This window comes from Archocentrus centrarchus, chromosome 23 (assembly GCF_007364275.1).
Source record: "Archocentrus centrarchus isolate MPI-CPG fArcCen1 chromosome 23, fArcCen1, whole genome shotgun sequence".
NCBI classification, from domain to species: Eukaryota; Metazoa; Chordata; class Actinopteri; order Cichliformes; family Cichlidae; genus Archocentrus; species Archocentrus centrarchus.
The window spans coordinates 998001-1021172 of record NC_044368.1 but is presented as its reverse complement, the minus strand read 5'-3'; the positions used below and the strand labels follow the sequence as shown (position 1 = coordinate 1021172).

General features: G+C 42.1%; 1 protein-coding gene across 6 annotated transcripts in view; it reads left to right on the top strand.

Moving 5' to 3' along the window:
• Positions 1-23172, top strand: part of LOC115773686 (NLR family CARD domain-containing protein 3-like) — a 72290-nt gene that overhangs the window by 5576 nt on the left and 43542 nt on the right. For 3 of the 6 annotated variants that reach the window (XM_030720548.1, XM_030720546.1, XM_030720547.1), the window contains exons 1-2: positions 18554-18576; positions 18998-19155. In XM_030720548.1, coding sequence (XP_030576408.1) covers positions 19034-19155 — 122 coding nt within the window. In that variant the 5' untranslated portion in view covers positions 18554-18576; positions 18998-19033. Of the gene's footprint in view, positions 1-590; positions 777-7016; positions 7191-8060; positions 8235-9196; positions 18577-18997; positions 19156-23172 lie in introns of those variants that run through there. The other 3 variants (XM_030720550.1, XM_030720549.1, XR_004019114.1) reach the window with 2 other exon arrangements.

Below are 23172 nucleotides of genomic sequence, written 5' to 3'. Positions count from 1 at the left end.
CTCAGTACTTCAGGAGATCCAAGAGTTTCTGAAGTCAGAGAACAGATCAGAGAAGAAATTCTACAAACCTCTGAGATAGCGTGGTAGGAGTGGAGTAGGAGGTAGGGGGTTAAAGAGTTACAGGCATACATAAGCCATAGAAAACATGAGCTTGTCATTTTAAGACTCAAAATGTTCCACTTATGGATGTGAAGCTGAAGCAGCAGGTAGACAGCAAAGAGTTCCATCTGGAGCTAAGTTGAACGCAGTAAAAATATCCATTAAAATAGTGGACAGTAAAAACATTTTTCTGATCATGATGGTCTCATTCATGTCCCTAATGTGTGATCTGAGTTCACATCAGACTGACAGACTGTGGACAGTATGGAAACCTGAATGAAACGTTTTTGTTCTCTCGTTCATCTGCAGATTAAAGCAAGACTGAGGAGAGTAATTATTTCATATCACGCTGTCAGATCAGCTGAAGCGCTGCTGTGAAGATGTCAAAATGTCAACGAGGAAGTTTCCAGCAGTTTTTCATCACATGCAGGAAGTAAATATTAAGTGTCCATTTTGTAATAACATGTTTTGTATTATGTGTGTCATGACAGACTTTCTGGCTGCGCACACTTTGGACTCTCAGAGGGTCACTGTGAAATCGTGGTCTCAGCACTGAAGGCCGACCCCTCCCATCTCAGAGAGCTGCACCTGAAGAAAAACTGTGACCTGCATGATTCAGAAGTGAAGCAGCTGTTTGGTGCTCTGGAGAGTCCAAGCTGCAGACTGGAAACTCTGAGGTCAGTTTACTGTTGTTAATTCTGAAGATATTTTTTTCCATCCATCCATTTTCTTCCACTTATCCTGTTCAGGGTCGCAGGGGGGCTGGAGCCTATCCCACCTGATATAGGGCGAGAGGCAGGATATACCCTGTACAGGTCGCCATTGCATTGTTCCTCTTGAATCTGGGGTTCGACCAATGGACAGACTTTCCAGCACCCTGGCATAGACCTTACTGTGGAGGCTGAGGAGTGTGAGCCCTCGAAAGTTGAAGCACACCCTCCGGTCTCCCTTCTTGAAGATGGGGGCCAGCACCCCACTCTGCCAATCCAGTGGCACCACCCCAGAGCTCCACACGGTGTTGCAGAGGCGTGTCAACCAAGACAGCCCTACAGCATAGAGACTTCAGGAACTCAGGGCAAATCTCGTCCACCCCAGGGGCCCTGCCACTAAGGAGCTGTTTAACCTCAGTTACCTCACTCCCAGTGATGGGCAAGTCATCCCCAGCCTCTGTATCCACTACAGAAGGCATGTCCGTGGGATTAAGGAGGTCCTTGAAGTTTTCCTTCCACCACCTGAAGATGTCCTCAGTTGAAGTCAGCATCACTCCACTTGCACTATAGACCATGTGAGTAGAGCACCACTTCCCCTCGTGAGTTGCCTGACAGTTTGCCAGAATCGCTTGGATGCCTTCCAAGTTTTTGCTTCAGCCACCGCCCGAGCTGCATTCTGCTTGGCCTGTCGGTACCCATCAGCTTCCTCCGGAGTCCCACAGCGTAACTAAGCCACCAGCTTGATGGTTCCCTTTACCTCTGGTTTCCATCATCTTGTTCAGGGATGCAGCCACAGCTCTGAGCAGCAGCCTCAACAATGGAGGTGCGGAACATGGTCCATTTGGATTCAATGTCCTCAGCCTCCCTCGGAATGCTGTTCTGCTGGAGGTGGGAGTTGAAGCTCTCATGGCCTGAGGCTTCTGCCAGGCGTTCCCAGTGCACCCTCACAATACGTTTAAGTGAGCCAGGTCTGTTCAGCATCTTCCCCCGCCACCTGATCCAACTCACCAGGTGGTGATCAGTTGACAGCTCAGCTCCTCTCTTCACCCAAGTGTCCAGAACATACGGCTGCAGATCTGGTGATACTGTTACAAAATTGATCATCAACCTGCGATCTAGGGTGTCCCGGTGCCACATGTACTCATGGACATCCTTATGTTCAAACATGGTGTTTATTATGGACAAACTGTGGTTTGCACAGAAGTCCAATAACAAAACACCATTTGGGATGAGATCGGGCAGGCCATTCCTCCCAATCACGCCCCTCCAGATCTCACTGTCATTGCCCACGTAAGCGTTGAAGTCCCCCAGCGGGACGATGGAGTCACTCGATGGAGCTAGGGTTTAATATTTTTCCCGAAAATGACATGAATCAAATCCCGGGAAAAGACAATCCATTTCCCGGGAATCCCAGGAAAAAGTTTTTTTTATTTTTTATTTTAATTAGGCCTTCTGTAGCCTGTGTCGGGCTTAACCTATTTTGATATTGTATAGGTAGCTTTCCAGCTATGTCCTGTTATGCCCAGTAGGGGGCAACCTTGGCTTGATTAATGCAATAAAACCTACATCTCGGCATTCGAGTGCTCGAGCTATGCGGTGTTGTATCGTTCCTCAACACTCCCTTAACAAATATAATTCGAATATTCCTGCATTGTACATGGAATTATACCAAGATATTTTACAACTGCTGGTACAAAACAATACAGTTCATCTCCACTCAGCATTGATAAAGGCTCAGCCACTGGCGCTGTCCACAATGCACACCGTTCCACCAGTGGTACGCTGTAATAGTCATTGAAAAGTTAACTACCGTACTACACTATAACATGACATAACACAGGGCCTTGAGTAATGCACTACGACTTGGTCATTGCCATTCTGGCAACAGCAAATTTATAACACCGTGTCTGAGGGTTAAAGTAGGTTCGTTGTGAATCGTCTTTTGAAAAACTGGCCAATCCTTATAGCCTAAAAAATATACATTTTACTCAACTCCATTTTAAAAGCGAAATATGTTAAAGCAATCTATTTCATGATACTTTCTTCACCCATTAGGCCCGTATCCTAATTCATGATTGTTAGTAAGCGGCTGCAAACGAGGAAAAGAAACACTCGAAGTTAAACAGATATTTCTTTATTGTTCAGGGCAGGCATATTTTATAGGCTATATAATGCAATATGACAATATATAATAATATAAAATTATATAATACAAAATACCTTAGTCTAAACCAGTGGTTCTCAAATCCAGGCCTCGTGGCCCAGTGTCCTGCAGGTTTTAGATGTGTCCCTGATCCAACACACCTGAATCAAATGGCTGAATGACCTCCTCAGTATGCAGTCAAGTTCTCCAGAGTCCTGCTAATGACTTCTATATTTGACTCAGGTCTGTTGATGCAGAGACACATCTAAAACCTGCAGGACACCGGGCCACGAGGCCTGGATTTGAGAATCACTGGTCTAAACACATTGCCTACGATTTCAACAAATTAAAGAGGAAAAAGTACAACTGCGTAATACCTCTATTAAAACACTTGAGATGAAGGCTGAAGCCTTAAACTGAAATGAAGAGTAATGCTTTTCGCATTAAACGAACCCTTCTCTCAATATTTCCTTAAATTTAACATTCTGAAGCTCTCTTTTCTTTCTTTTCTTTCTTTTCTTTCGGGCGACTTTTTTCCCGGTTTCCTGTCTTAACGTTTCCCAGGAAACGGGAAATGGTTTTGATTGCATTTCCCGGGAATCCCGGCTCCTGGGATTAAACCCTAGATGGAGCCCTCTCCAGCACCCCGCCCAGTGACTTCAAGAAGGGTGGGTACTCTGAACTGTCATTCGGTGCATAAGGACAAACAACATTCATGTTCTCTGGCCTGAAGGCACAGGGAAACAACCCTCTCATCCACCTGTGAAAACGCCAACATGCAGGCAGCAAGCCGGGGGGATACGGGGATACCCACCCCAGCGCCTCTCACCGGGGGCACCTCCAGACTGGAACAGAGTCCAGCCCCTGTCCAGGACACTGGTCCCAGAGCCCAGGCCATGTGTTGAGGTGAGCCTGACCATATCTAGCCAGTATCTCTCAACCTCACACACTAGCTCATGCTCCTTCCTCACCAGAGAGGTGACATTCCCTGTCCCATAAGCCAGTCTCGATAGCCCGGGATTGGTCTGCCCCATGTCATCTCTGTTGCCAGGCCAGGCACCACAGGCTAATGAACAGCCACCAGATGCTCTCCCTTGAGCTCCCTCCCCAGGCCTGGCTCCAAGGTGGGGCCCCGGTAACCCTAACCTGGGCAGGGTAAACAGTTCCCTTGTTGCCATTTTCATAGGGGTCTTCTGAATCGCGCTTTGTCTGGCCCCTCACCCAGGACCAATTTGCCATGGGAGACACTACCAGGGGGACAAACCCCCGGACAACATAGCTCCTGGGATCACTGGGACACATAAACCCCTCCATCATGATAAGGTGGTGATTCATGGAGGAGATTTTTAACAACAACAAAAATATGACTTTTAGGGAAGAACTCAGACAAATTAAACTGATTTTTGTGTAGCTCAGAGGATCAGTGGTGACAGCAGTGACCTAGGCCCCCTCCCATGAAGCCTAACCCTCACACTGAGAGTTCTAAGAGTCATCCATATTGGAGCATCATTATACCCAGGCTGCTATGAAGGAGTGGAATGAGGGATGGGTAGGAGGGGAAAAAGAAGGGAAGAAAAGAGGTAAAGTAGAAAAAAAGGAACCATCATTACATGACAAATACTGCTATAATTCAAACTCTTACAGCTGCAGTAAAATTGAGATGAAAATACAGTGATCCCTCACTTATCATGGGGGTTATGTTCCAGAGACCCCCACGATAGGTGAAAGTAGAGGCGTTATATTTATTATATATTTATTTTATCATTTATATGTATTTTAAGGCTTTTTAAACTCTTCCCACACTCCTAAAGACCTTTCCCACTCTCTTAATACAACCTGAATGATGAAGATGATGAATTATGTAGCTGTGCAGCACTGATGGCTATGAAGGTGGTGTAATATCTTCACCCTAGGCCAGGGATCCTCAAGGGCCAGTGTCCTGCAGGTTTTAGATGTGTCTCTGCTTCAACGCACCTGAGTCAAATATAGAAGTCATTAGCAGGACTCTGGAGATAATTCAGCCATTTGATTCAGGTGTGTTGGATCAGGGACGCATCTAAAACCTGCAGGGCACCGGCCCTCGAGGCCTGCAGCTGAGGATCCCTGCCCTAGGCCATTAATTCTATTTCCACTAAAGGCGTAGGCGTGACTTATCTCTTCATCCGAGTGATGAACATAGTTATGGGGTGTTACAGAATTACCCATATACCGCAAAATCCCGCAATATAGTGAAAACTCCGCTAAACAGAGAAGCTGCAATAAGTCAACTATGATATAGCGAGGGACCACTGTATACACAGTAAAGTTAATATTTATTTAAAGAACATCAAACATAATTAATACAAATATACATTTAAACATATTTGGATCTTACTGACAGTTGATTCACAAAAAAAATGGACAATAAGTCACATCAATATCAATATTGTCATGTATTTACTGAATACACACCATATTAACAAAAGTATCCACTCATCTGCTTTTACTCACATGAACCTGAGTAACATCCATTATTAATCCAGAGGCTTTAATATGATGTGGATCCACCCTTTGCAGTTATTACAGCTTCAACTCTTCTGGGAAGGCTTTCCACAGGTTTAGGAGTGTTTATGGGAATTTCTGACCATTCTTCCAAAAGCACATCTGTGAAGTCAGACACTGATGTTGGAGAGAAGGCCTGGCTCACAGTCTCTGCTCTAATCCATCCTAAAGGTGTTCTATCAAGCTGAGATCAGGACTCTGTGCAGGCCAGTCAAGTTCTTCCACACCAAACTGGATCATCCATGTCTTTATGGAGCTGCTTTGTCATAAAAACATGGGAATAAAAAACTGATGTTCCTGGTTTATAAAAATTGAGTCTTAAAATAATTAGATTAGACACAGCTATGAAGAAAACCACAAAGAAACTATGGGAGCTGTGCAGCAAGCTGCCGCTCTCAGTGCCTGTTCCTATAAAGTCATCAAAGATTGTGAAAACAAGTGTCTGCAGATGAATTCGCTCCTCTGACGCTCTGACAGCAACTTTATGAATGAGGAAATGAATCGCAGTGCCAGCCAGGTGTTTCAGGCGCAGCAGCAGGGGAGGAGGCAGAGTTGATCAAAACCTGCCAGACAGCAGGCTAGGTTGACAGTCTGTTACCATGATAACTGACTCAGATAAATAAAGTTTGCTTTTATTTAAATCTCTCCTCCAAGTCCACATTTTAGGTCCATACTCTCCCCTACAAACAACACTGTGTCTTGTGTTGGGTTTTACCTCTGTTGTCTCGTTTTCTTCATTAGTTTCAGCTGTCCTCCATCTTGTTATCTCTCCCCTCATTATCTTGTGAGTACTGTATATGTTGTCATTTCATCCCTTGTGGCTGTGTCTGCCTGAAGATTCCTATTATTTGAATTTCATGCTCCTGCCCTGCTATTGTTTTAGATTTTTGGATATTTGTGACTGTTCAGCACTGAAGCTGCATTTTGAGTTCATTTCCTTTCTTTGGGTCCACAATCTGCCTTCCACACAGCCGGTCAGTTTTTTACCTGTCCAGGGACTTCAGAGGGACCTAGATATGCTACAAACGAACTTTTCTCTATAGGTAATCAATTCATTCTATACAACAATGAAAGAATAGGCAATAACACACATAAATAAACAATTAATGCTCTTCATCAGTTAAATCAGACTTTCCCTTTTTCACATCTTTTCTGACTGGCTGAAAGGTGCTGACAGAGATGATCAGCTGTTTAATTAGATGGAAACATCTTTAATATTCTTGAATTCAATTCAATTTCAATTCATCAGATTGCAGATTGATCTGGACGGTCATGTAAATGAAACTACAAATAGTTTGTAGTTCAGCAGTTGGACTGAGCTCTGCACCATGTTATTGATCTGTGCTGATCGGGTGTTTGTATGTTGTGTGACATCATGATGATCCACAATGATAATAGAATAAAGTCAGTAATAATTTTAGGGAAAAGCTCTTTGATTAGGAGTATTGCTGAGCTGTACATTTAAAACCTGATCACATTTGACTGAATTATTAATGATTTTACTTGTTTTAATCTTTACGCAGACTGATGCACTGTGGTTTGTCAGAGATCAGATGTGGTGCTCTGGTCTCTGCAATGAAGTCCAACCCCTCCCATCTGAAACATCTGGACCTGAGTGGCAACAACCTGCAGGATTTAGGAGTGAATCATTTGTGTGGTTTTCTGGCGAGTCCACACTGCAAACTGGAGATTCTGAGGTCAGATAACTTCCATGTATTTATCCAACCATTTTCTTCCACTTATTCTTTTCAGGTTCACAGGGGGTGGAACCTATCCCAGCTGTCATAGGGTGTGAGTCAGGGTACACCTTACTGTCTGTATAATATAATTAATATGCAGTGCTGATATCTACACTGATCTGGACTGGGTAATCTGTTAGGAATGAAAGGAGGCCACATCATTTGATGGAAATAAATCCAAGGACACCCCAAAAAAATCCAGAAAATCAAAGTGAAAAAAAAATGATGCAGCAGGTTGGAACATTATATTGAAATTTCAATACAGCAACTGAAAATGGGACTCAGTAGCTTGTATGGCCCCTACATGGTTGCAGGTAAACCATAGTAGGTAAGGCATGGTAGGTGCTGGGTTACCAAGTGTGCTAGGAAGTCAAACTCTGGAAAAGCCAGGAGCTGGGGCTTGGAAGAGATGAGGTCCTCCAAGATGATCAAATGCAGCAGTTTTGTAAATGTCTTTGGCATTGACCACACATTGACAGTATCTATTTAACTCAGCCACTTCTTCCCCCAACTCCTCAAAAACAGGTCTGGAGTCCATGGGCTAAATGTTTGTGGTCACTTGTTTCTGTCATGTAATGCTGGCAGGAAATGGACCCAGAATGCTGGACTCAGGAGACAGAATGTGAAATGAAAAAGGCAGCTTTAATGCTGAAGTCTTACTAGAAAAAAATACAACAATACAAAAACTGGGCAGGGCTGAAGCCAGAATTACAAAACTAGGAGTCAAGGGTCCCAAAGTCACTGCTCACTTTAGAGAAAACCTCAGTGAGTAGATCATGATGTTGAGTTTATCAATGATTTTATCTACATGTTTTTTACTTTATTCAGCCTGAATAACTGCAGTTTGACAAAGATCAGCTGTGATGCTCTGGTCTCTGCTCTGAAGTCCAACCCCTCCCATCTGAAACATCTGGACCTGAGTGACAATAACCTGCAGGATTCAGATGTGAAGCAGCTGTCTGATCTTGTGGAGAGTCCACACTACAGCCTGGAGGATCTGAGGTCAGTAGAGGGTTGGAGTTGGTTCATGCTGCTTTCAGCTGTATTGTACTAAACACAGTTGCTATGAAAGCAAAGATCCAGGTTTCCTGTAAAGCTGCAGCCTTCTCAGTGGCTGCTTTCCTCTGTGAAGCTGTGAGAGGAGAATGGAGACAGACAACAGTCAACTATGTGGATCAGAGAGAGGCTTGTTGTCATCTTGTGTTTGAGTTGTTGTGAAGAGGACTGCTGTTGTTGTGTTTGTATCTAAAGGATGTATTACACCTTAAAGCCCTGCAAGATGTATAGAGACAGTGAATTCATTCATCAAACTGTGAAGCATGAAATGTGAGCTCACACAGTTTGTTCTCTCCTTACAGGAATGTCTTAAAGACATTAAGGCTTGGATGACCTCTAATTTCCTTCTTCTAAATACAGATCAACGTTTTTGTACTCGGTCCACAAACCTCAGAAACATGGTGTCTAACCAGATGCTAACTGTGGATATCATTACCTTGGCCTCCAGTAACACTGTGAGATTCAGGAGACAGACACCCTCTCTATTTTTAAGATTAGGCTTAAAACTTTCCTTTATGTCTCCCTGTCCTCCTGTCAGTATTTTCATCCAGATGTGTTCAGTGACAGCCTCCATGTTTATTAGACAGTGGAACAGCAGGAACCTCTAAAGTGCTTTTGCAGTAATGAAGTATTCAGGACTCCCAGCAGTTTATTTCCACAGTGAACTTGAGTGAAATCTGCAGAGGAAACAGACTTGTTGCTAAAAGTCTCTGCGAGCTTCAAGCTCAGCGTGTTCACTCAAACACTTGAACATGAGAGCTGACAGGAAGCTAGCTACATCACACAGCTGCTCTGAACAGGACTGAAGTCCCTGCTGCTCTTTATCCTGGATGTGCTGCATCACCTCCTGACAGCTGATGAAGAGTCTCTTTAACAGTCACCTCTGTTGTTCCTCCTTCTCTCTGCAGGTGGCAGTGATGGTCAACAGGACGGAGTGTGCTGAGCGCTACGGTTGACGTTGATCCTGAGATCATACGAAAAGGGAATCTTGAAGATTCAAATGGGCTTCATCAAGTGTTTATCTGTATGATTAATTACACAATAAATTGTTGGAGCAAGAACCCCAAAGGCAGGAAAACACAGCGGTAAGGCAACCATTCCACTGATGGGCTTCATTTGGATTATGGACTCTGGAACTGGAGGAACTTTCTTCACCTCTGTGGCACGACTAAAACTTCTGAATGATGGATCTCAAACGGCTACGCTCAGCATCATCTTATTTACAAAGAATTGTTCATTTTTCTTGGATAAATCAGAAATATTTTGCCAATAATTTGATTTCTGGAAAGAAATATGGCATCATAATTTCAGTAAAAATAAAAGCACAAACTTGATATAGACTAAGTGGGTGAAAGTTTCCACAAAATAGGATTTAGAGAGTCTGAAATGTGCACACAGGATTCACAGTGTGTTCACATATCTGTTGTCTGGCACTGGACTCCACTCAGGGTTATAGAACATTGATCACACATTCTGGACTGATACATCTCTTTATCCCCCAAAGTTTACATTGAACACTTATCAGATTTACAGTTATAAACCTCGACTGTACAAAATCTCTTTACGGTTTTAACACAAAGAAAGGAACCTTCTTAAAGTGGAAACCAAAGAACAATTTAAATATCTCACAGTAGAAGAAGCTTCTATTAGATCATCCATCATCCTGGATATCCATATACTCCTGCAAGGACTGTTGCTTATAATTCTGAATGATTATTCTGTTAACATAAGGTGTTAATAATGAGTCAATAAAGTGTTTTATAATGATACTGTGTTTGAAATCTAATTCTAAAAAGGTTGGGATGCTGTTTAATGTTCAGTTCAATTCAAAGGTGCTTTATATTGTAAGGTAAAGACTAGGGGTGGCACGATAACATTTTTTTATCTCTCTCTCTCTCTCTCTCTCATATATATATATATATATATATATATATATGAGAGAGAGAGAGAGAGAAAGAGAGAGATGATAGATAGATAGATAGATAGATAGATAGATAGATAGATAGATAGATAGATAGATAGATAGATAGATAGATAGATAGATAGATAGATAGATAGATAGATAGATAGATACTCCAGCTGTCAACACTAACCTCACAAGAACTGTCAGCCAGGCTACTGCAGGGGGCAGTTCTCACGAGGCTACTGACAGAATTCAATTTGGAATGGCACAGGAATAATTTTTTTATTATTATATTAAAATACGGGAAATTTACAGGAAAATAATAATACGGGAGGACGGCGGGATGGAGGGGTAAAATACAGGAGTTTCCCAGCCAAAACTTGAGACTTCACAGGTATGAAGGACACATCACTTTAGTGTTTATGTTGAAAAACTAGGGGCTGCGTGAGCGTAATCTTGTAATGCTTTATATTCACGAGCATTCTCCTAAATACGTTTCTACTGCAAGTCTATATTTAGTCACTAATCAGCAGAGGTGGCAAAAGTACTGACATTCTGTACTTAAGTAGAAGTACAAGTACTTATGTTAAAAAATACTTTAGTAAAAGTCGAAGTACTGGTTCAACTTCTCTACTTAAGTAAAAGTAAAAAAGTACAGGCTCTGAAATGTACTCAAAGTAAGAAAGTAAAAGTAGTTCTTTGGAGGATGTTTCTACCTGCTATTTTTGTGTAAAACTAACCGAACCTTATTATACATTATTGTAATAATATAAAATAATATTACATGAGAATACAAACGTTATTCCAATCTAAATTTTAATCCTAATGAATGCACTCAGCTTGAATCTGTTCTGTAGGACACAAACTGTGAAAGGGAATTTAAACACAGCTCTGTTCTCTGTGTCCTCCATATTAGAGGGTGACTGTGCCTCCACCTAAACACCAACATGAGGATACTCAGGGGTTACAGTGGGATTCAGAAGGTGGAGGAACCCTAAGATCAGCTGTAGTGGCTCTGCATGGGGAGAAGAACCACAGCTTTCTATTGTAGCTGCAGTAAATGATGTTGGTGTGCAGGCTGTGATCAGCTGACCTGCTGCTTTGAGGTTTACTGCTCTGTGTGGATGAAGTGAACTCACAAAGATGTAACCCAGTATTTCACAGCTATCTGAGCTGATCTCCATCCCCTACACTGACAGCATACAGGCTGTAGAAATGTTGGATTCAGTGAATGAATCTCAGCATCAGCAGCTTTGATTCAGACTCATCTCTGCTGCACTGATGTAACCTGTAACTCTGACCATGAACACAAACACTGTGCTCCAGTCCAACACAGAGCTTTACTGTAAATACAGTACAACAAGCTAACCTAAACTGCAGTATTTTCATACAATCTTTGAATAACACAAAGTCAGCATACTTCAGTTTATTTTCCAGTCCTTACCTTTAATTCTAACCTCTCTCCTTCCTCTCCTGTCCTCTTTCTCCATCTCTGAGTGAACTTCTCTCTCTTTGCTCTCCCTGAAATACAGCAGCTCTTCTTTTAGCTAGCTGTGTAACAAACTGCACACACTTTGTGTGTTTGCTGATATTTGTTGAGCATTTAGAAACGCTGCATTTACCTGCCACACGTTACTCCCTTCGTGCTCGCTCCTCTTCAGTAGCGCTAGCTAAGCTGTTTATGTGCCGCAGCGCAACTTACGGACTCGGTCCGGCCCGCTGTAACCCCTGATTATAGTGCTATAAATGAGACATTAATTATATGGGTTTGTGTATTTAATCCCTTTGTACGAGATAAGCCCCGATGATAGAGGATACACCAGTACGATTGTCTCTTATGTGTTATTATTCCTCCATTTAGGCTCAGATCGTTTGATGTTTGACGGCGCACTGACCGGAAATGCAAACTTCTCTCTGACGTGTTAAAAAGTAACGAGTCTGTTTGAAAATGTAAGAAGTAGAAAGTACAGATACTTGTGTAAAAATGTAGGGAGTAAAAGTAAAAAGTACTCAGAAAAATAAATACTTAAGTAAAGTACAGATACCTGAAAAATCTACTTAAGTACAGTAACGAAGTATTTGTACTTCGTTACTTCCCACCTCTGCTAATCAGGGATTAAAGTATAAAAATATTTTGACGGGGAAGGGGTCCTTCTGCTACAGAATAACTGCTAGTGATAATGGCAGCGCTCGCAAGCAAACTGCGGTTATAGCGATCCCTTCAGGGAGCTGACGTAGAGAAAAAAATAATCCAGTAATTTAGGTCAAGATCAGACTGATACCGTACATCCATACCGAAATAAACACAGGATGAGATGTTAATTAATCCCTTGTGCTAACAGGTGTTACACTTACATGAGAACAATATGGGTGGCATAAGGTTGATAGGTGAGGGTTATCAAGTGGGCATCCTCCATCTTCAGTGTTTCGTTGATTAGCCCACTGCATCTCCGAAGGGCTCAACAGTGGCATCTGGCGTCCCAGGTCCACCCCCCTGTCCTATCATCCGGTTCCTGATATTATCTTGCTGGGGCCCAGCAGGGTTCGTTCCTTTTTATCCAAAGCCATTGGCTACTTCTTTCAGCTGCTGCTGAAAGTGCTTTGATGGTCCGCTGCAGCACTTTTCCCTGGATCCCTAGGTTTTTTAGCAGTTTGATAGTAGACTTAGCAACAAATCCTCTACATCCTACTTTCACAGGGTAAATTTTGGTTTTCCATCCTCCCCGATTTACTTCCATCACCAGCTCAGTATAGCGCAGCTTCTTTCTTTCGTATGCCTCCTCCACTGATTCTTCCCACGGTATGGTGAGTTCTATGATGTAGACAACTTTTAGTGTTGGAGACCAGAGTACCACATCTGGCCTAAGATTGGTGGCTGCAATCTCTCTAGTGGAAAGATGAGTTGCTTGCCAATGTCTACCAACATCTTCCAGTCACTGGCCATGCTTAGGTGTCCAATTTGTGGCTTGTTGGGGTGATGTTGGGAGCATTTTTGTCCTTCCTTCACAAAGGCTATGGTATTATGGTATATTGTATGGTATTGCTTGACGTTGGGGGGTAATGAGTTGGCCACTGCCCGCTTGCTTTCCAGGACTGCTGCCAAGCATTTTAGTACCTGATTGTGCCTCCAAGTGTAGCAGCCCTGTGTGAGGCTGGTCTTACAAGCAGTCATGATGTGTTTGAGAGTAGCTGAAGTTGGGCAAAGAGCACAGGTTGGATCCTCCCTGTACCACTGATGTAGATTCTTAGGTGTTGGAAGCAAATCATATGTTGCTCTAATGATAAAGCTGATCCTGCTTGCTTCCATATCCCATAGCTCCCTCCAGCTGAGTCTTCTTCTCTCTACACCCTCCCATTGCGTCCATTGCCCCTGTTTAGCAAGGGACACTGCTTTCGCCATCCTTACGGTCTCCTCTTGTTGGCGTACCTCGTCAAGCACCATTATCCTCTTCTCTACTGTTGTAGCTTCAGCCAAGATGGGTTGCCTGCCTCTAACGCAATACCACCTCTTTCTTGCTGAACTTTCCCCATGACATCTTTGTGTCTCAGAGCAGATGTGGCTTGCTGCACTGCTTCTGCTGGAGCCCATTTCCACCCAGTTGTCACAGCTAATGCAGCGCTGCTGATGATTTTGTCTCTGGAGTAAAGAAAGACCCTACAATGATTACAGAGACCCCCTATGAGCAGTTTTTTTTGTGTTATGGGTTCTTGGTTTGCTTTGTGTTTATGTTATGTCTTGGATAGGTTCTTAAGTATATTTTTTTGTGTTCTCAGTTGCTTAGGGAGAACCTCAGTGTTCCTCCCTCCCATTTCAAGTCTTCTCTGTTGTTATTATGGTGTCTGTGTCTTTCCCACTTAGTTGCCATTGTATATATTCTGGATATGTGTCTTGCTATTCCTAGTATTTTGATACTATGAGGTCTTTGAGATAAGATGGGGCCTGATTATTCAAGACCTTGTATGTGAGGAGAAGGATTTTAAATTCTATTCTAGATTTAACAGGGAGCCAATGAAGAGAAGCCAATATGGGAGAAATCTGCTCTCTCTTTCTAGTCCCTGTCAGTACTCTAGCTGCAGCATTTTGGATCAGCTGAAGGCTTTTCAGGGAGCTTTTAGGACAGCCTGATAATAATGAATTACAATAGTCCAGCCTAGAAGTAATAAATGCATGAATGAGCTTTTCAGCATCACTCTGAGAAAGGATGTTTCTAATTTTAGAAATATTGCACAAATGCAAAAAAGGCGGTCCTACATATTTGTTTAATATGTGCATTGAAGGACATATTCTGGTCAAAAATGCCTCCAAGATTTCTCACAGCATTACTGGAGGCCAAAGTAATCAGAATCAGAATCAGAATACTTTATTGATCCCAGAGGGAAATTTCTGAAATTTCTAATGAAGCCCATTTGGCGGCCCTCTGCCTTGGCCAGGGCCTGCTGTTGCTTGTTTGCCTGTGTCTTGAAGGTTCCTGGTGAGCAGAGTTAAGCAGTGCAAATGGGAGCACCTGGCCAGTCTACCTGGAGCATTTAAAAGCTGGCTGTCTCAACTCTGGAGAGGTTTTTTTTTTTCTTTCTCCCCCTTACCTCCCTTTAACCAGCACCATGTTTTCTGTTCATTTGGGCTTATATTGGGTTACCTTGTTGTTTGTAGCAAAATAAACTGGTACTCTTGAATTTAACTGGTGTCTCTCCCATCATTTGTCATGGCCCTTGAGCTGGACTATGACAGAGGAAATTAGAGGTCATCCAGGCTTTTATGTCTTTAAGACAGGGATCCTCAAATCCAGGCCTCAAGGTCTAGTGTCCTACAGGTTTTAGATGTGTCCCTGATCTAACACACCTGAGTCAAATATAGAAGTCATTTGCCGGACTCTGGAGAACTTGACTGCATACTGAGGAGGTAATTCAATCATTTGAATCAGGTGTATATATTGAAGTTAACTTAAAGATCAATCAGAGAGAGTCTAAACAAATACCAGCAGTGTTGGAAACAGCCAAACATGGAGATATGTCTTTGAGATGATTATGTATAATTTTTTTCCTTAATGGCTAGAATTTTATTTATGATGAAATTCATGAAGTCACTTCTAGTTAAAGTTAAAGGAATACTTGTCTCAATAGAGCTCTTACTCTTTGTCATTGTCCTAGGTCTGCAAACATTTTCATGTTTAATGGACTGTGAGTTAGTTTGCCATTGTGTTCATTGAGTTCAGGAAGCACAGGACTGACCCAGCTCCCCTCTACATCAACGGCGAGCGTGTGGAGAGGGTCCACACCTTCAGGTTTCTTGGTGTCCTCATCTCTGCTGATCTCTCTTGGTCAGATAACATCACAGCTGTTATCAAGAAGGCTCAGCAGCGACTTCACTTCCTGAGGGTCCTCAGGAAGAACAACTTGGACTCAAACCTGCTGCTGACCTTCTACCGCTCATCCATTGAGAGCCTGCTGACCTACTGTATCACAGTATGGTACGGCAGCTGCACTGAGGCAGACAGGGTCAGGCTTCAGAGGGTAGTCAAGACAGCACAAAGATTCGTTGGCTGCCCTCTCCCCTCCCTGATGGGCATCTACACCTCCCGCTGCATCAGCAGAGCCAGGAACATCATCAAGGACAGCTCACACCCTGGCTTTGACCTCTGACCTGCTGCCCTCTGGCAGGAGCTACAGGTGCATCAAAGCCAGAACAAACAGACTCAAGAACAGTTTCTTCACCAGAGCAATCACCACCCTGAACTCACACACTCACCCACTGTAACTGTGCAACACCCACATCTCTGTGCAATATTAGATTATTCATACTGAACAATATCTATCACTCCTATATTGGTAATATCCAGTATTCATTCACTAGTGCAATATTCATCATCTTCATTATTATATTTATACACTTGTTTTGTTTTGTTTTTACAACGTATATATTTTTATAAATTTTATTTTCTGTATATTTTTATATTATATTTTTATTTTTATTTTAGAGAGTTTGACTTTCTATTGCATGGCTCTGAACAGGAGTGGCCCTCCAATCTCATTGTACATCCTGTATAATGACAATAAAGGCATTTTATTCTATTCTATTATTTTATTGGTTGTGTTCTCATTCTGTACCTTTAGTTAAGTTCCTGGTAGCCTTCAGTTCATATTTAGTCATCTGCCTGACTTCGTTCTTTGTCGCTTGTGGTTTCTGTTTTGTTTACTTCCTCATCTTTTTTTGTGATTACATTCAGCTTTGTACCCCACCTGTTACCTGTTCCCTGATTATCCCTAATCACCCTCCTGTCTATTTATTGTCTCAGTCTTCCCCCTGTCTCTTGTCAGAGTCTTCTTGTTGTCATGGCTGTGTCTCGTTCCTGTGTTCACTGTGCGCCTAGTGTTCAATAACAGTCTTCCCCTGTTTAGGTATTTCTTAGTTTCGTTATTCTGCTTGTTTTATTTAAGTTATCGTCATAATAAAGGTTTGCTTTTTGTTACCCTCATCTGCCCTCTGCGTCCTGCATTTGGATCCTTACCTTTTCACACGCCACACACCGTCAGCTTTTACTGATTGCGACAGTAGATTCTGGCCAGTCATGGACCCAGTGGAGTCAGACCAGCATGAGGGGCAGCAAACTTCTCTACGCTTCCTGAGAGAGAAGATGAAATGAAGCTGTGGCCTGCCCCGGATTATGAATGATTTTTTTTTTTTTGGCACACTTGCTTAGCCCTGGAAGGTCCCAGTTAGAGTAAGGGACCTTGTCAGCCCTGCTCACTGCTCTCTCCACCCAGGTACCCTCAGCTGTGTACCCAAGCATCGCTGTGGCAGCCACCACACTCAACAGCTGCATTTCCTCCACCTGAGCTGCCAGAGATTAAAATATGCAAATTATACCACTCACCTGCCACACCTGGAAAAGACTCCTCCTTGTTGTTGTTACAACCAGCTCCACGCAGGAGGAAGTATGGTTCTCAGTGGCATAATCAGGAGCTCGGGACCTGTCAACACACAGAGGTCTGCACAGCCCCAGCTTAGCAATGCTGCATGCCCTGTGCAGCCTCACCCCTCACCTGCTTTTCCATCCAAAGTATGCCGGCACCAGGCCATTGAAGAACTTTCCGTCCATGAGTAAGACTGTATTTCTGAGCCTGCTAAAAATGAGAAAAACATTTTTTGTTGTAAGTCTGTGCTCTGTGAATCTGGTTTTATTGAATTTGTAGGCAATAACTCTCCAAACATAATTTTCAAGCCAACCACTGAGAATATCTCTCCTCAAAAAATGCTTTTGGTATTAAAACTGAAACTGTTGATGAAGAGTTTCCAGCGTCACATCAATCTTCAGCATCTCTGCAACCACCACTTCAGTCTTCAGTGTCCGCATCAGCTGCAGCTCTTCTTCTTCAGTCACCAGAGTCATCAGCAGCCCCCAAAGCAGCCCCAGCCATTGGAGGAAATGGATGTGTGCCCTGCACCGCAGCCCCAGCCAGCACAACAAGAGCTCCCAGTATTGCTGAGACCCAGCCAAAGACTGTTTCAGCTGCATCTGCTGATGCCAGATCTCTGCAGCCTACTCAAGCCACAACTTGGAACTTGTTGCAGGTCCCACTCTGCCTGAGTGTCTAGACTGCCCACAGGTAATGTGTCCTGCTCCGACCGAGTGTCTAGAGTCCAGATCAGGCCTGGCTCCTACCTGGATCTGTTCATAACAGCTTCTTTTTTTCCTGATACAATCTGGAATTGGAATGAATTGCAATTCCTTATTTAAAATAGCTCATCCTACCAAAGTTATCCTGAAATATTTGAAATCTGTGTGAGTAGCATGTAGACAGCTCTATAAAAACTGAGATGTTTCTTCTACAAACATGTTTGCTTTACTGACAAAACTTTATTAAACACTTGGAAAGTTTCCCTATATTTTTAGTTGAATGTGAAAAACTATTGACTCTGACTATTCACAGTAATGCAGTGAAATGTCTTTGCTGTGGCTGTAAGAGAACCAACAGTGAAGGCTGATCTTGATCAGTTTATAAATGCTTACACTGAGGAACATTAAAGCTAAATCTAAAAGCTGAGGCTGTTACAGCCCATCAGTAAATTAATTGTTTGGATAATTGTTGAAATAGAAAATAAACTGCTGCGAGTGGCACACACACACACAAAAACAGAAAAATAAGATACAAAAGGAAAACAAAGATTTGACCTCAATGAATATATATCATGTTTATATTTGTTTATTTTAAGCAAACAGGTGCTGATATCACAGAGAGGCACTGATCTGTGTCTCACACACCTGGAATGAAGTCATTCAGGTTCCTGTGAATGATGAGGGGAGGAGCTTTGTTGTTCAGGTAAGGAGACAACAAAGTGAATTCAGACTCTGTTTTACAGTCACAGAGCAGGAGGAGGACAACAAGGTGAGTGTTATTGTGCATTTATGTGCTGCCAGAATATTCAGAAACAGTTTGTGACAGGAAAAAGTCACATGACTGTTTCTCAGGTTGGATCAACGACTGAAAGTTGTTTTGGTGCATTTTGGTGCTCGAGTTTGTGACGTCACACAGATGAAAGTAAATGCTTGGCTGATGGTCACTCCAACATGTTTCTTCTGCTGAGTCAGAGAAAATGGAGGGAGCTATGAATTTATGAGGTGGAGGCTCATCTGGGTTTATTACAGCCTGGACTGTGTGTGTGTGTGTGTGTGTGTGTGTGTGTGTGTGTGTGTGTGTGTGTGTGTGTGTGTGTGTGTGTGTGTGTGTGTGTGTGTGTGTGTTGTATTTCCTGTTCTGATAGTTTTTGCATAAACATGATGTCATGTTTCCTGATCTGCTCTCACAGTCGGTGCTGCTGGTTTCTCGCTCAGACTGTCTGAAGATGAGTGAGGAAGAGGAGGGCAGAGCAGAGTCCTCAGGGTCAAGCTGTCCGTCTATGAAAAGGGACCATTCCAAAGATTATCCTCCAGTCTTCAGTGATGAAATTGGACCCTCAAATACAAAGTAAGAGACTATTTATGCTGTAAACTGAGCCAAAGAGGATTTTGGTTGTTGCAGTTTGTTGACATTATTTCAAAAAGCTTTGTGGGATTGAGTAAATGAATTGTGCTGAACTTGCTTCAGAGCAGTTTATCTTCAACTTTAAAGATCAACGAATATGAAATTACTGCCTACAAATCACCAAAATCCTCCATCACTGCTCTTGGAAGCTCTCTCAGACTTCAGTGCACAGACAGTAGGAGTGTATGATGGTGTCTGAAGTCTTTGAGTTTCCTGATGAGTCTTAATAATACAACCCCAATTCTGAAAACTTGGAGCACTGTGTAAAATACAAAAAAAAACAAGAGACCTGTCGGCCTGTAGAGCTCCATTGTCAAATATTTTACATGCACAATATCTTTACCTTCCTAAAATAACACCCTCATTTTTTATGTACAACTTGGCCCAACAAAAAATTCACAAGAAAGAATATCAATTTACTGTTAACATTAATGTACAGCTTTTAAACAATAGAAAATTTGCAAAAAATAGAAAAGTTCTCATCTATATCAGATTACTCCATCAACTGGAGTAAATCAACAGTTTTACCTCTGAATTGTAACTTTCAGAACACCATCACTACCTCACTACAGTCGGGTAACATTAGATATTTAAGTATAAATTTTTCCACCAAGCTGTCTGACCTGGTACGGTTAAATCCTATTCCTCTACTAAAAGTAATAGAGGATGACCTCACATGTTGGAACTCTACCTATATCTCTCATGGGGAGAGTTGCCACAGTAAAAATGATGATTCTGCCTAAAATCAATTATCTGTTCTCACTGATCCCTAAACCAGGCAACCGAAGGTTTATTATGTCACTAGACTCAAACATTTCAAACTTTTTATGGAAAAATAAAACATGAAGAATAAGTTTGAAGACTTTTGTTGCACACTTGGACAAAATACACTTCCAGACGTGTATGAGTTTATAACAGTTCCACTTTACTGGTCAGAAACACAAGCACTTCAGTTCAGTGAGAAGCTGCACTCTACAGGCCATTCACGCACTAAACGACACCAGACCCCTGCAACTTACTTGAGGGACCCCTGAGCTGGCCCACCCAGTGCCTGTTTGAGTTTCACTCTCTGGATCATAATTACCCTACTAAAATATTACAGTTGGATTGTCAGTGAGCATAATATATGTCAGTGTGAGGATAAATGAATGCGGTAACAATAAGCAATAACAATAACCTAAAAGGAAAATGAAAGGGGGGGAATGCCCAGTATCCCTTTAAGTCTATTCATGCATCCAACCATACTGTGGGTCCGACACATGCAGTGGTGGTCTTGAACTTCCAAACTTTTATCACTATTTCTTAGCCAATAGATTACAGTATGTTTCAAGGTGGGTCAAATCAAGCCCTTTAGACAGCCATATATGTCAGAAAACGACAGTACTGAATTTTTCAGCATGGCAGGAGACAGAAGAAAGAATTTAGAACATGTTATTCATGATGGGACCTTTATCTCATTTAAAGAACTTATTTCAAAATATAGAATTGGTAACAGCAAATTTCTTGAATATCAGCAATTGAGGTCCATCATCAACTTAAATAATCAAAAATTAGAAATCCCTGTTTTGGTAACAGAATTTCTAAATCTTTATACCCCTAAATTGTTATCAAAAGAAATAAGTTATTATTAAAAAAATTAATGATTCAATCTCACTCCCATTTGCAAAATGGGAGTGAGATTTTTCCATCAACCCAGATGAAAACTTCTGGACACAGATATGTTTCAACACTTTCAAAATTACTTAAAGTCCAAATTTACAACTCATACAATACAAAACTCTCCATAGAATACACTATACAGGACACAGGATGATCCAAATGGGCCTCAGAGACACAAATATATGCACCCACTGTTCAGGCACTCATGCTGAGAACTATATCCATGCTATGTGGTCTTCTACACCCGTTCAAAGGTTCTGGCAGAGAACTTGTGAAGACTTATCCACATGTTTTAATTACGGTATCCCAGCATCACCAAAACTGTGTGTTTTATTTGATGTAAGTGAATTAAACATGGAAGCAAATATATCGCACATACAGACAGAGCAGTACTTTCCCACAGGGGGCTGGTTGGTCCTGGACTCAGGACCACTGTGTGTGTGGGTGTAAGTGGGTGTGTGATATTTTTTGTCTTTTGTGTGCGTGTGGGGGTATTTGTGTTTGTGTCATGTTTGTCTGTGGTGTGGGAGGAGGGTGCTGACCTTGAGCACAGATAGGACCCTGAACAGGATAAGCAGAAGTGAATGGATGGATTATATTCATATTTGTGGGATTTAAGCAAACAGAGGCGTTCATATCTCAGAGATCTGTCTCTCACACACCTGGAATGATGCCATGTGACTTCCTGTGAATGGAGAGGGGAGGGGCTGCACTGTTGAGGTGAGGAAGAAAATGAAAGCATTCAGTGAATTCAGACTCCATTTTAGGCTATAGTCAGGAGCAGGAGCGCAGCTATATACTTTCTGAGGTGTATGCAGACACATTTTTAGGCCCCCCACCCCAACCCTGCGGCCCCCCCCAACACACACAAACACACAAAGCACCTCATCAATATAACTTAGATTGTAACTACAGCACACAGTTGCAAAGCAGTGACTCGTAATTATCTACTAGTAACTTAAGCTAACCCGAGTATTTAAAAGCCTCCTCTTGATTCAAATGAAAACAGTCGCGATCAAGCGCGTTCTCAGAAGCGCCTTTTGTGTGTGTGTGTGTGTGTGTGTGTGTGTGGGTGGGGGGGGGGGGGCAGCACAGGGGTGCCTAATCAGCTCCGTCCCTCTGTTATTGATCATATTAAATTCACAGCTGTTAAATACAGAAAATGGAGACTAGAGAAATAACCCCCCCCCCCCCCCCCAATGCAGGGCTCCCATGCATTGCATATAGTGCATGCCCACTTTTTGCGCGACTGGTCAGGAGGAGGAAAGAATACTTCGAGGACCTCCTTAATCCCACTTGCACGACTTCTGTAGTGGTTAAACTCCTTGGTGGCAGGAATCCTGGGGTGGTCGAGATTCACCCTGAGTTCCTGAAGGCTCTGGATGCTGTAGGGCTGTCTTGGTTGACACAGCTCTGTAGGTCAAACAGGATTAGAGTAATAAATGAAATAGAATTTAAATAAGTACAGAAAAATAAATAATAAATAAATAGGTAGCTAAACAAGAACAAGTAAAAATAGAAGAATATACTAAACTGAAACTAAAAACAGGTATAGCAGCATTCTACTCTAGCAGCAACAACTTGAAATGGTTTAAGGTGCGGTGGTGAATAACAAAGAGCAGCATGGAATTTTAAATTTTTTTTTTAGTTACATGATACAAAGAGCAGTGGGACAGTGCTGTAAGTGCATGTGTACACTCTAAAATTTGACAAGTTGACCTTAAGAAAATCTTGGAAACCGATTGCCCTGAAAAATGTAAGTATAACTATTAAGTCTTATGTTTACTTAACATATACTTGTTCAGTGTACTTAAGACCTTGTTGTGTCAACTTAATCGTGTTAAGTTAAATTAACTTAGTTTAGTGAAGTTGTTTCAACTCAGAAATAGGAAGTAAATTGACCTGTTCTTAACTTAGCTACATCAAGTTAGTCCAACTTACAGGAACAGTACAGTTTATTTAGCAGACTCTAGGAAACCGATTGCCTTAAATGAATGAAGTAACTACAACAAAACATGATGAGTTCACAAGGTTCAATGTTTTATTTTTAACAAAATACTATCCTTAGCTTCTTAACAAAAGGCCAATGTGGCCACACATGAACATATACAAAACTAATCACGTTTTTACCCTTCCACAGGGCTCAATAACAGTAATACCAGAAGATAAGAGATAAGATAAAACTTTAATAATCCCACGACGGGGAAATTTGTGCATTACAGCAGCTCAATACAGAGAAAAAATGAAAAGGATGAGTAAGAACAAATAACTAAACTAAAAACTAAAATTCAATAGAATAAA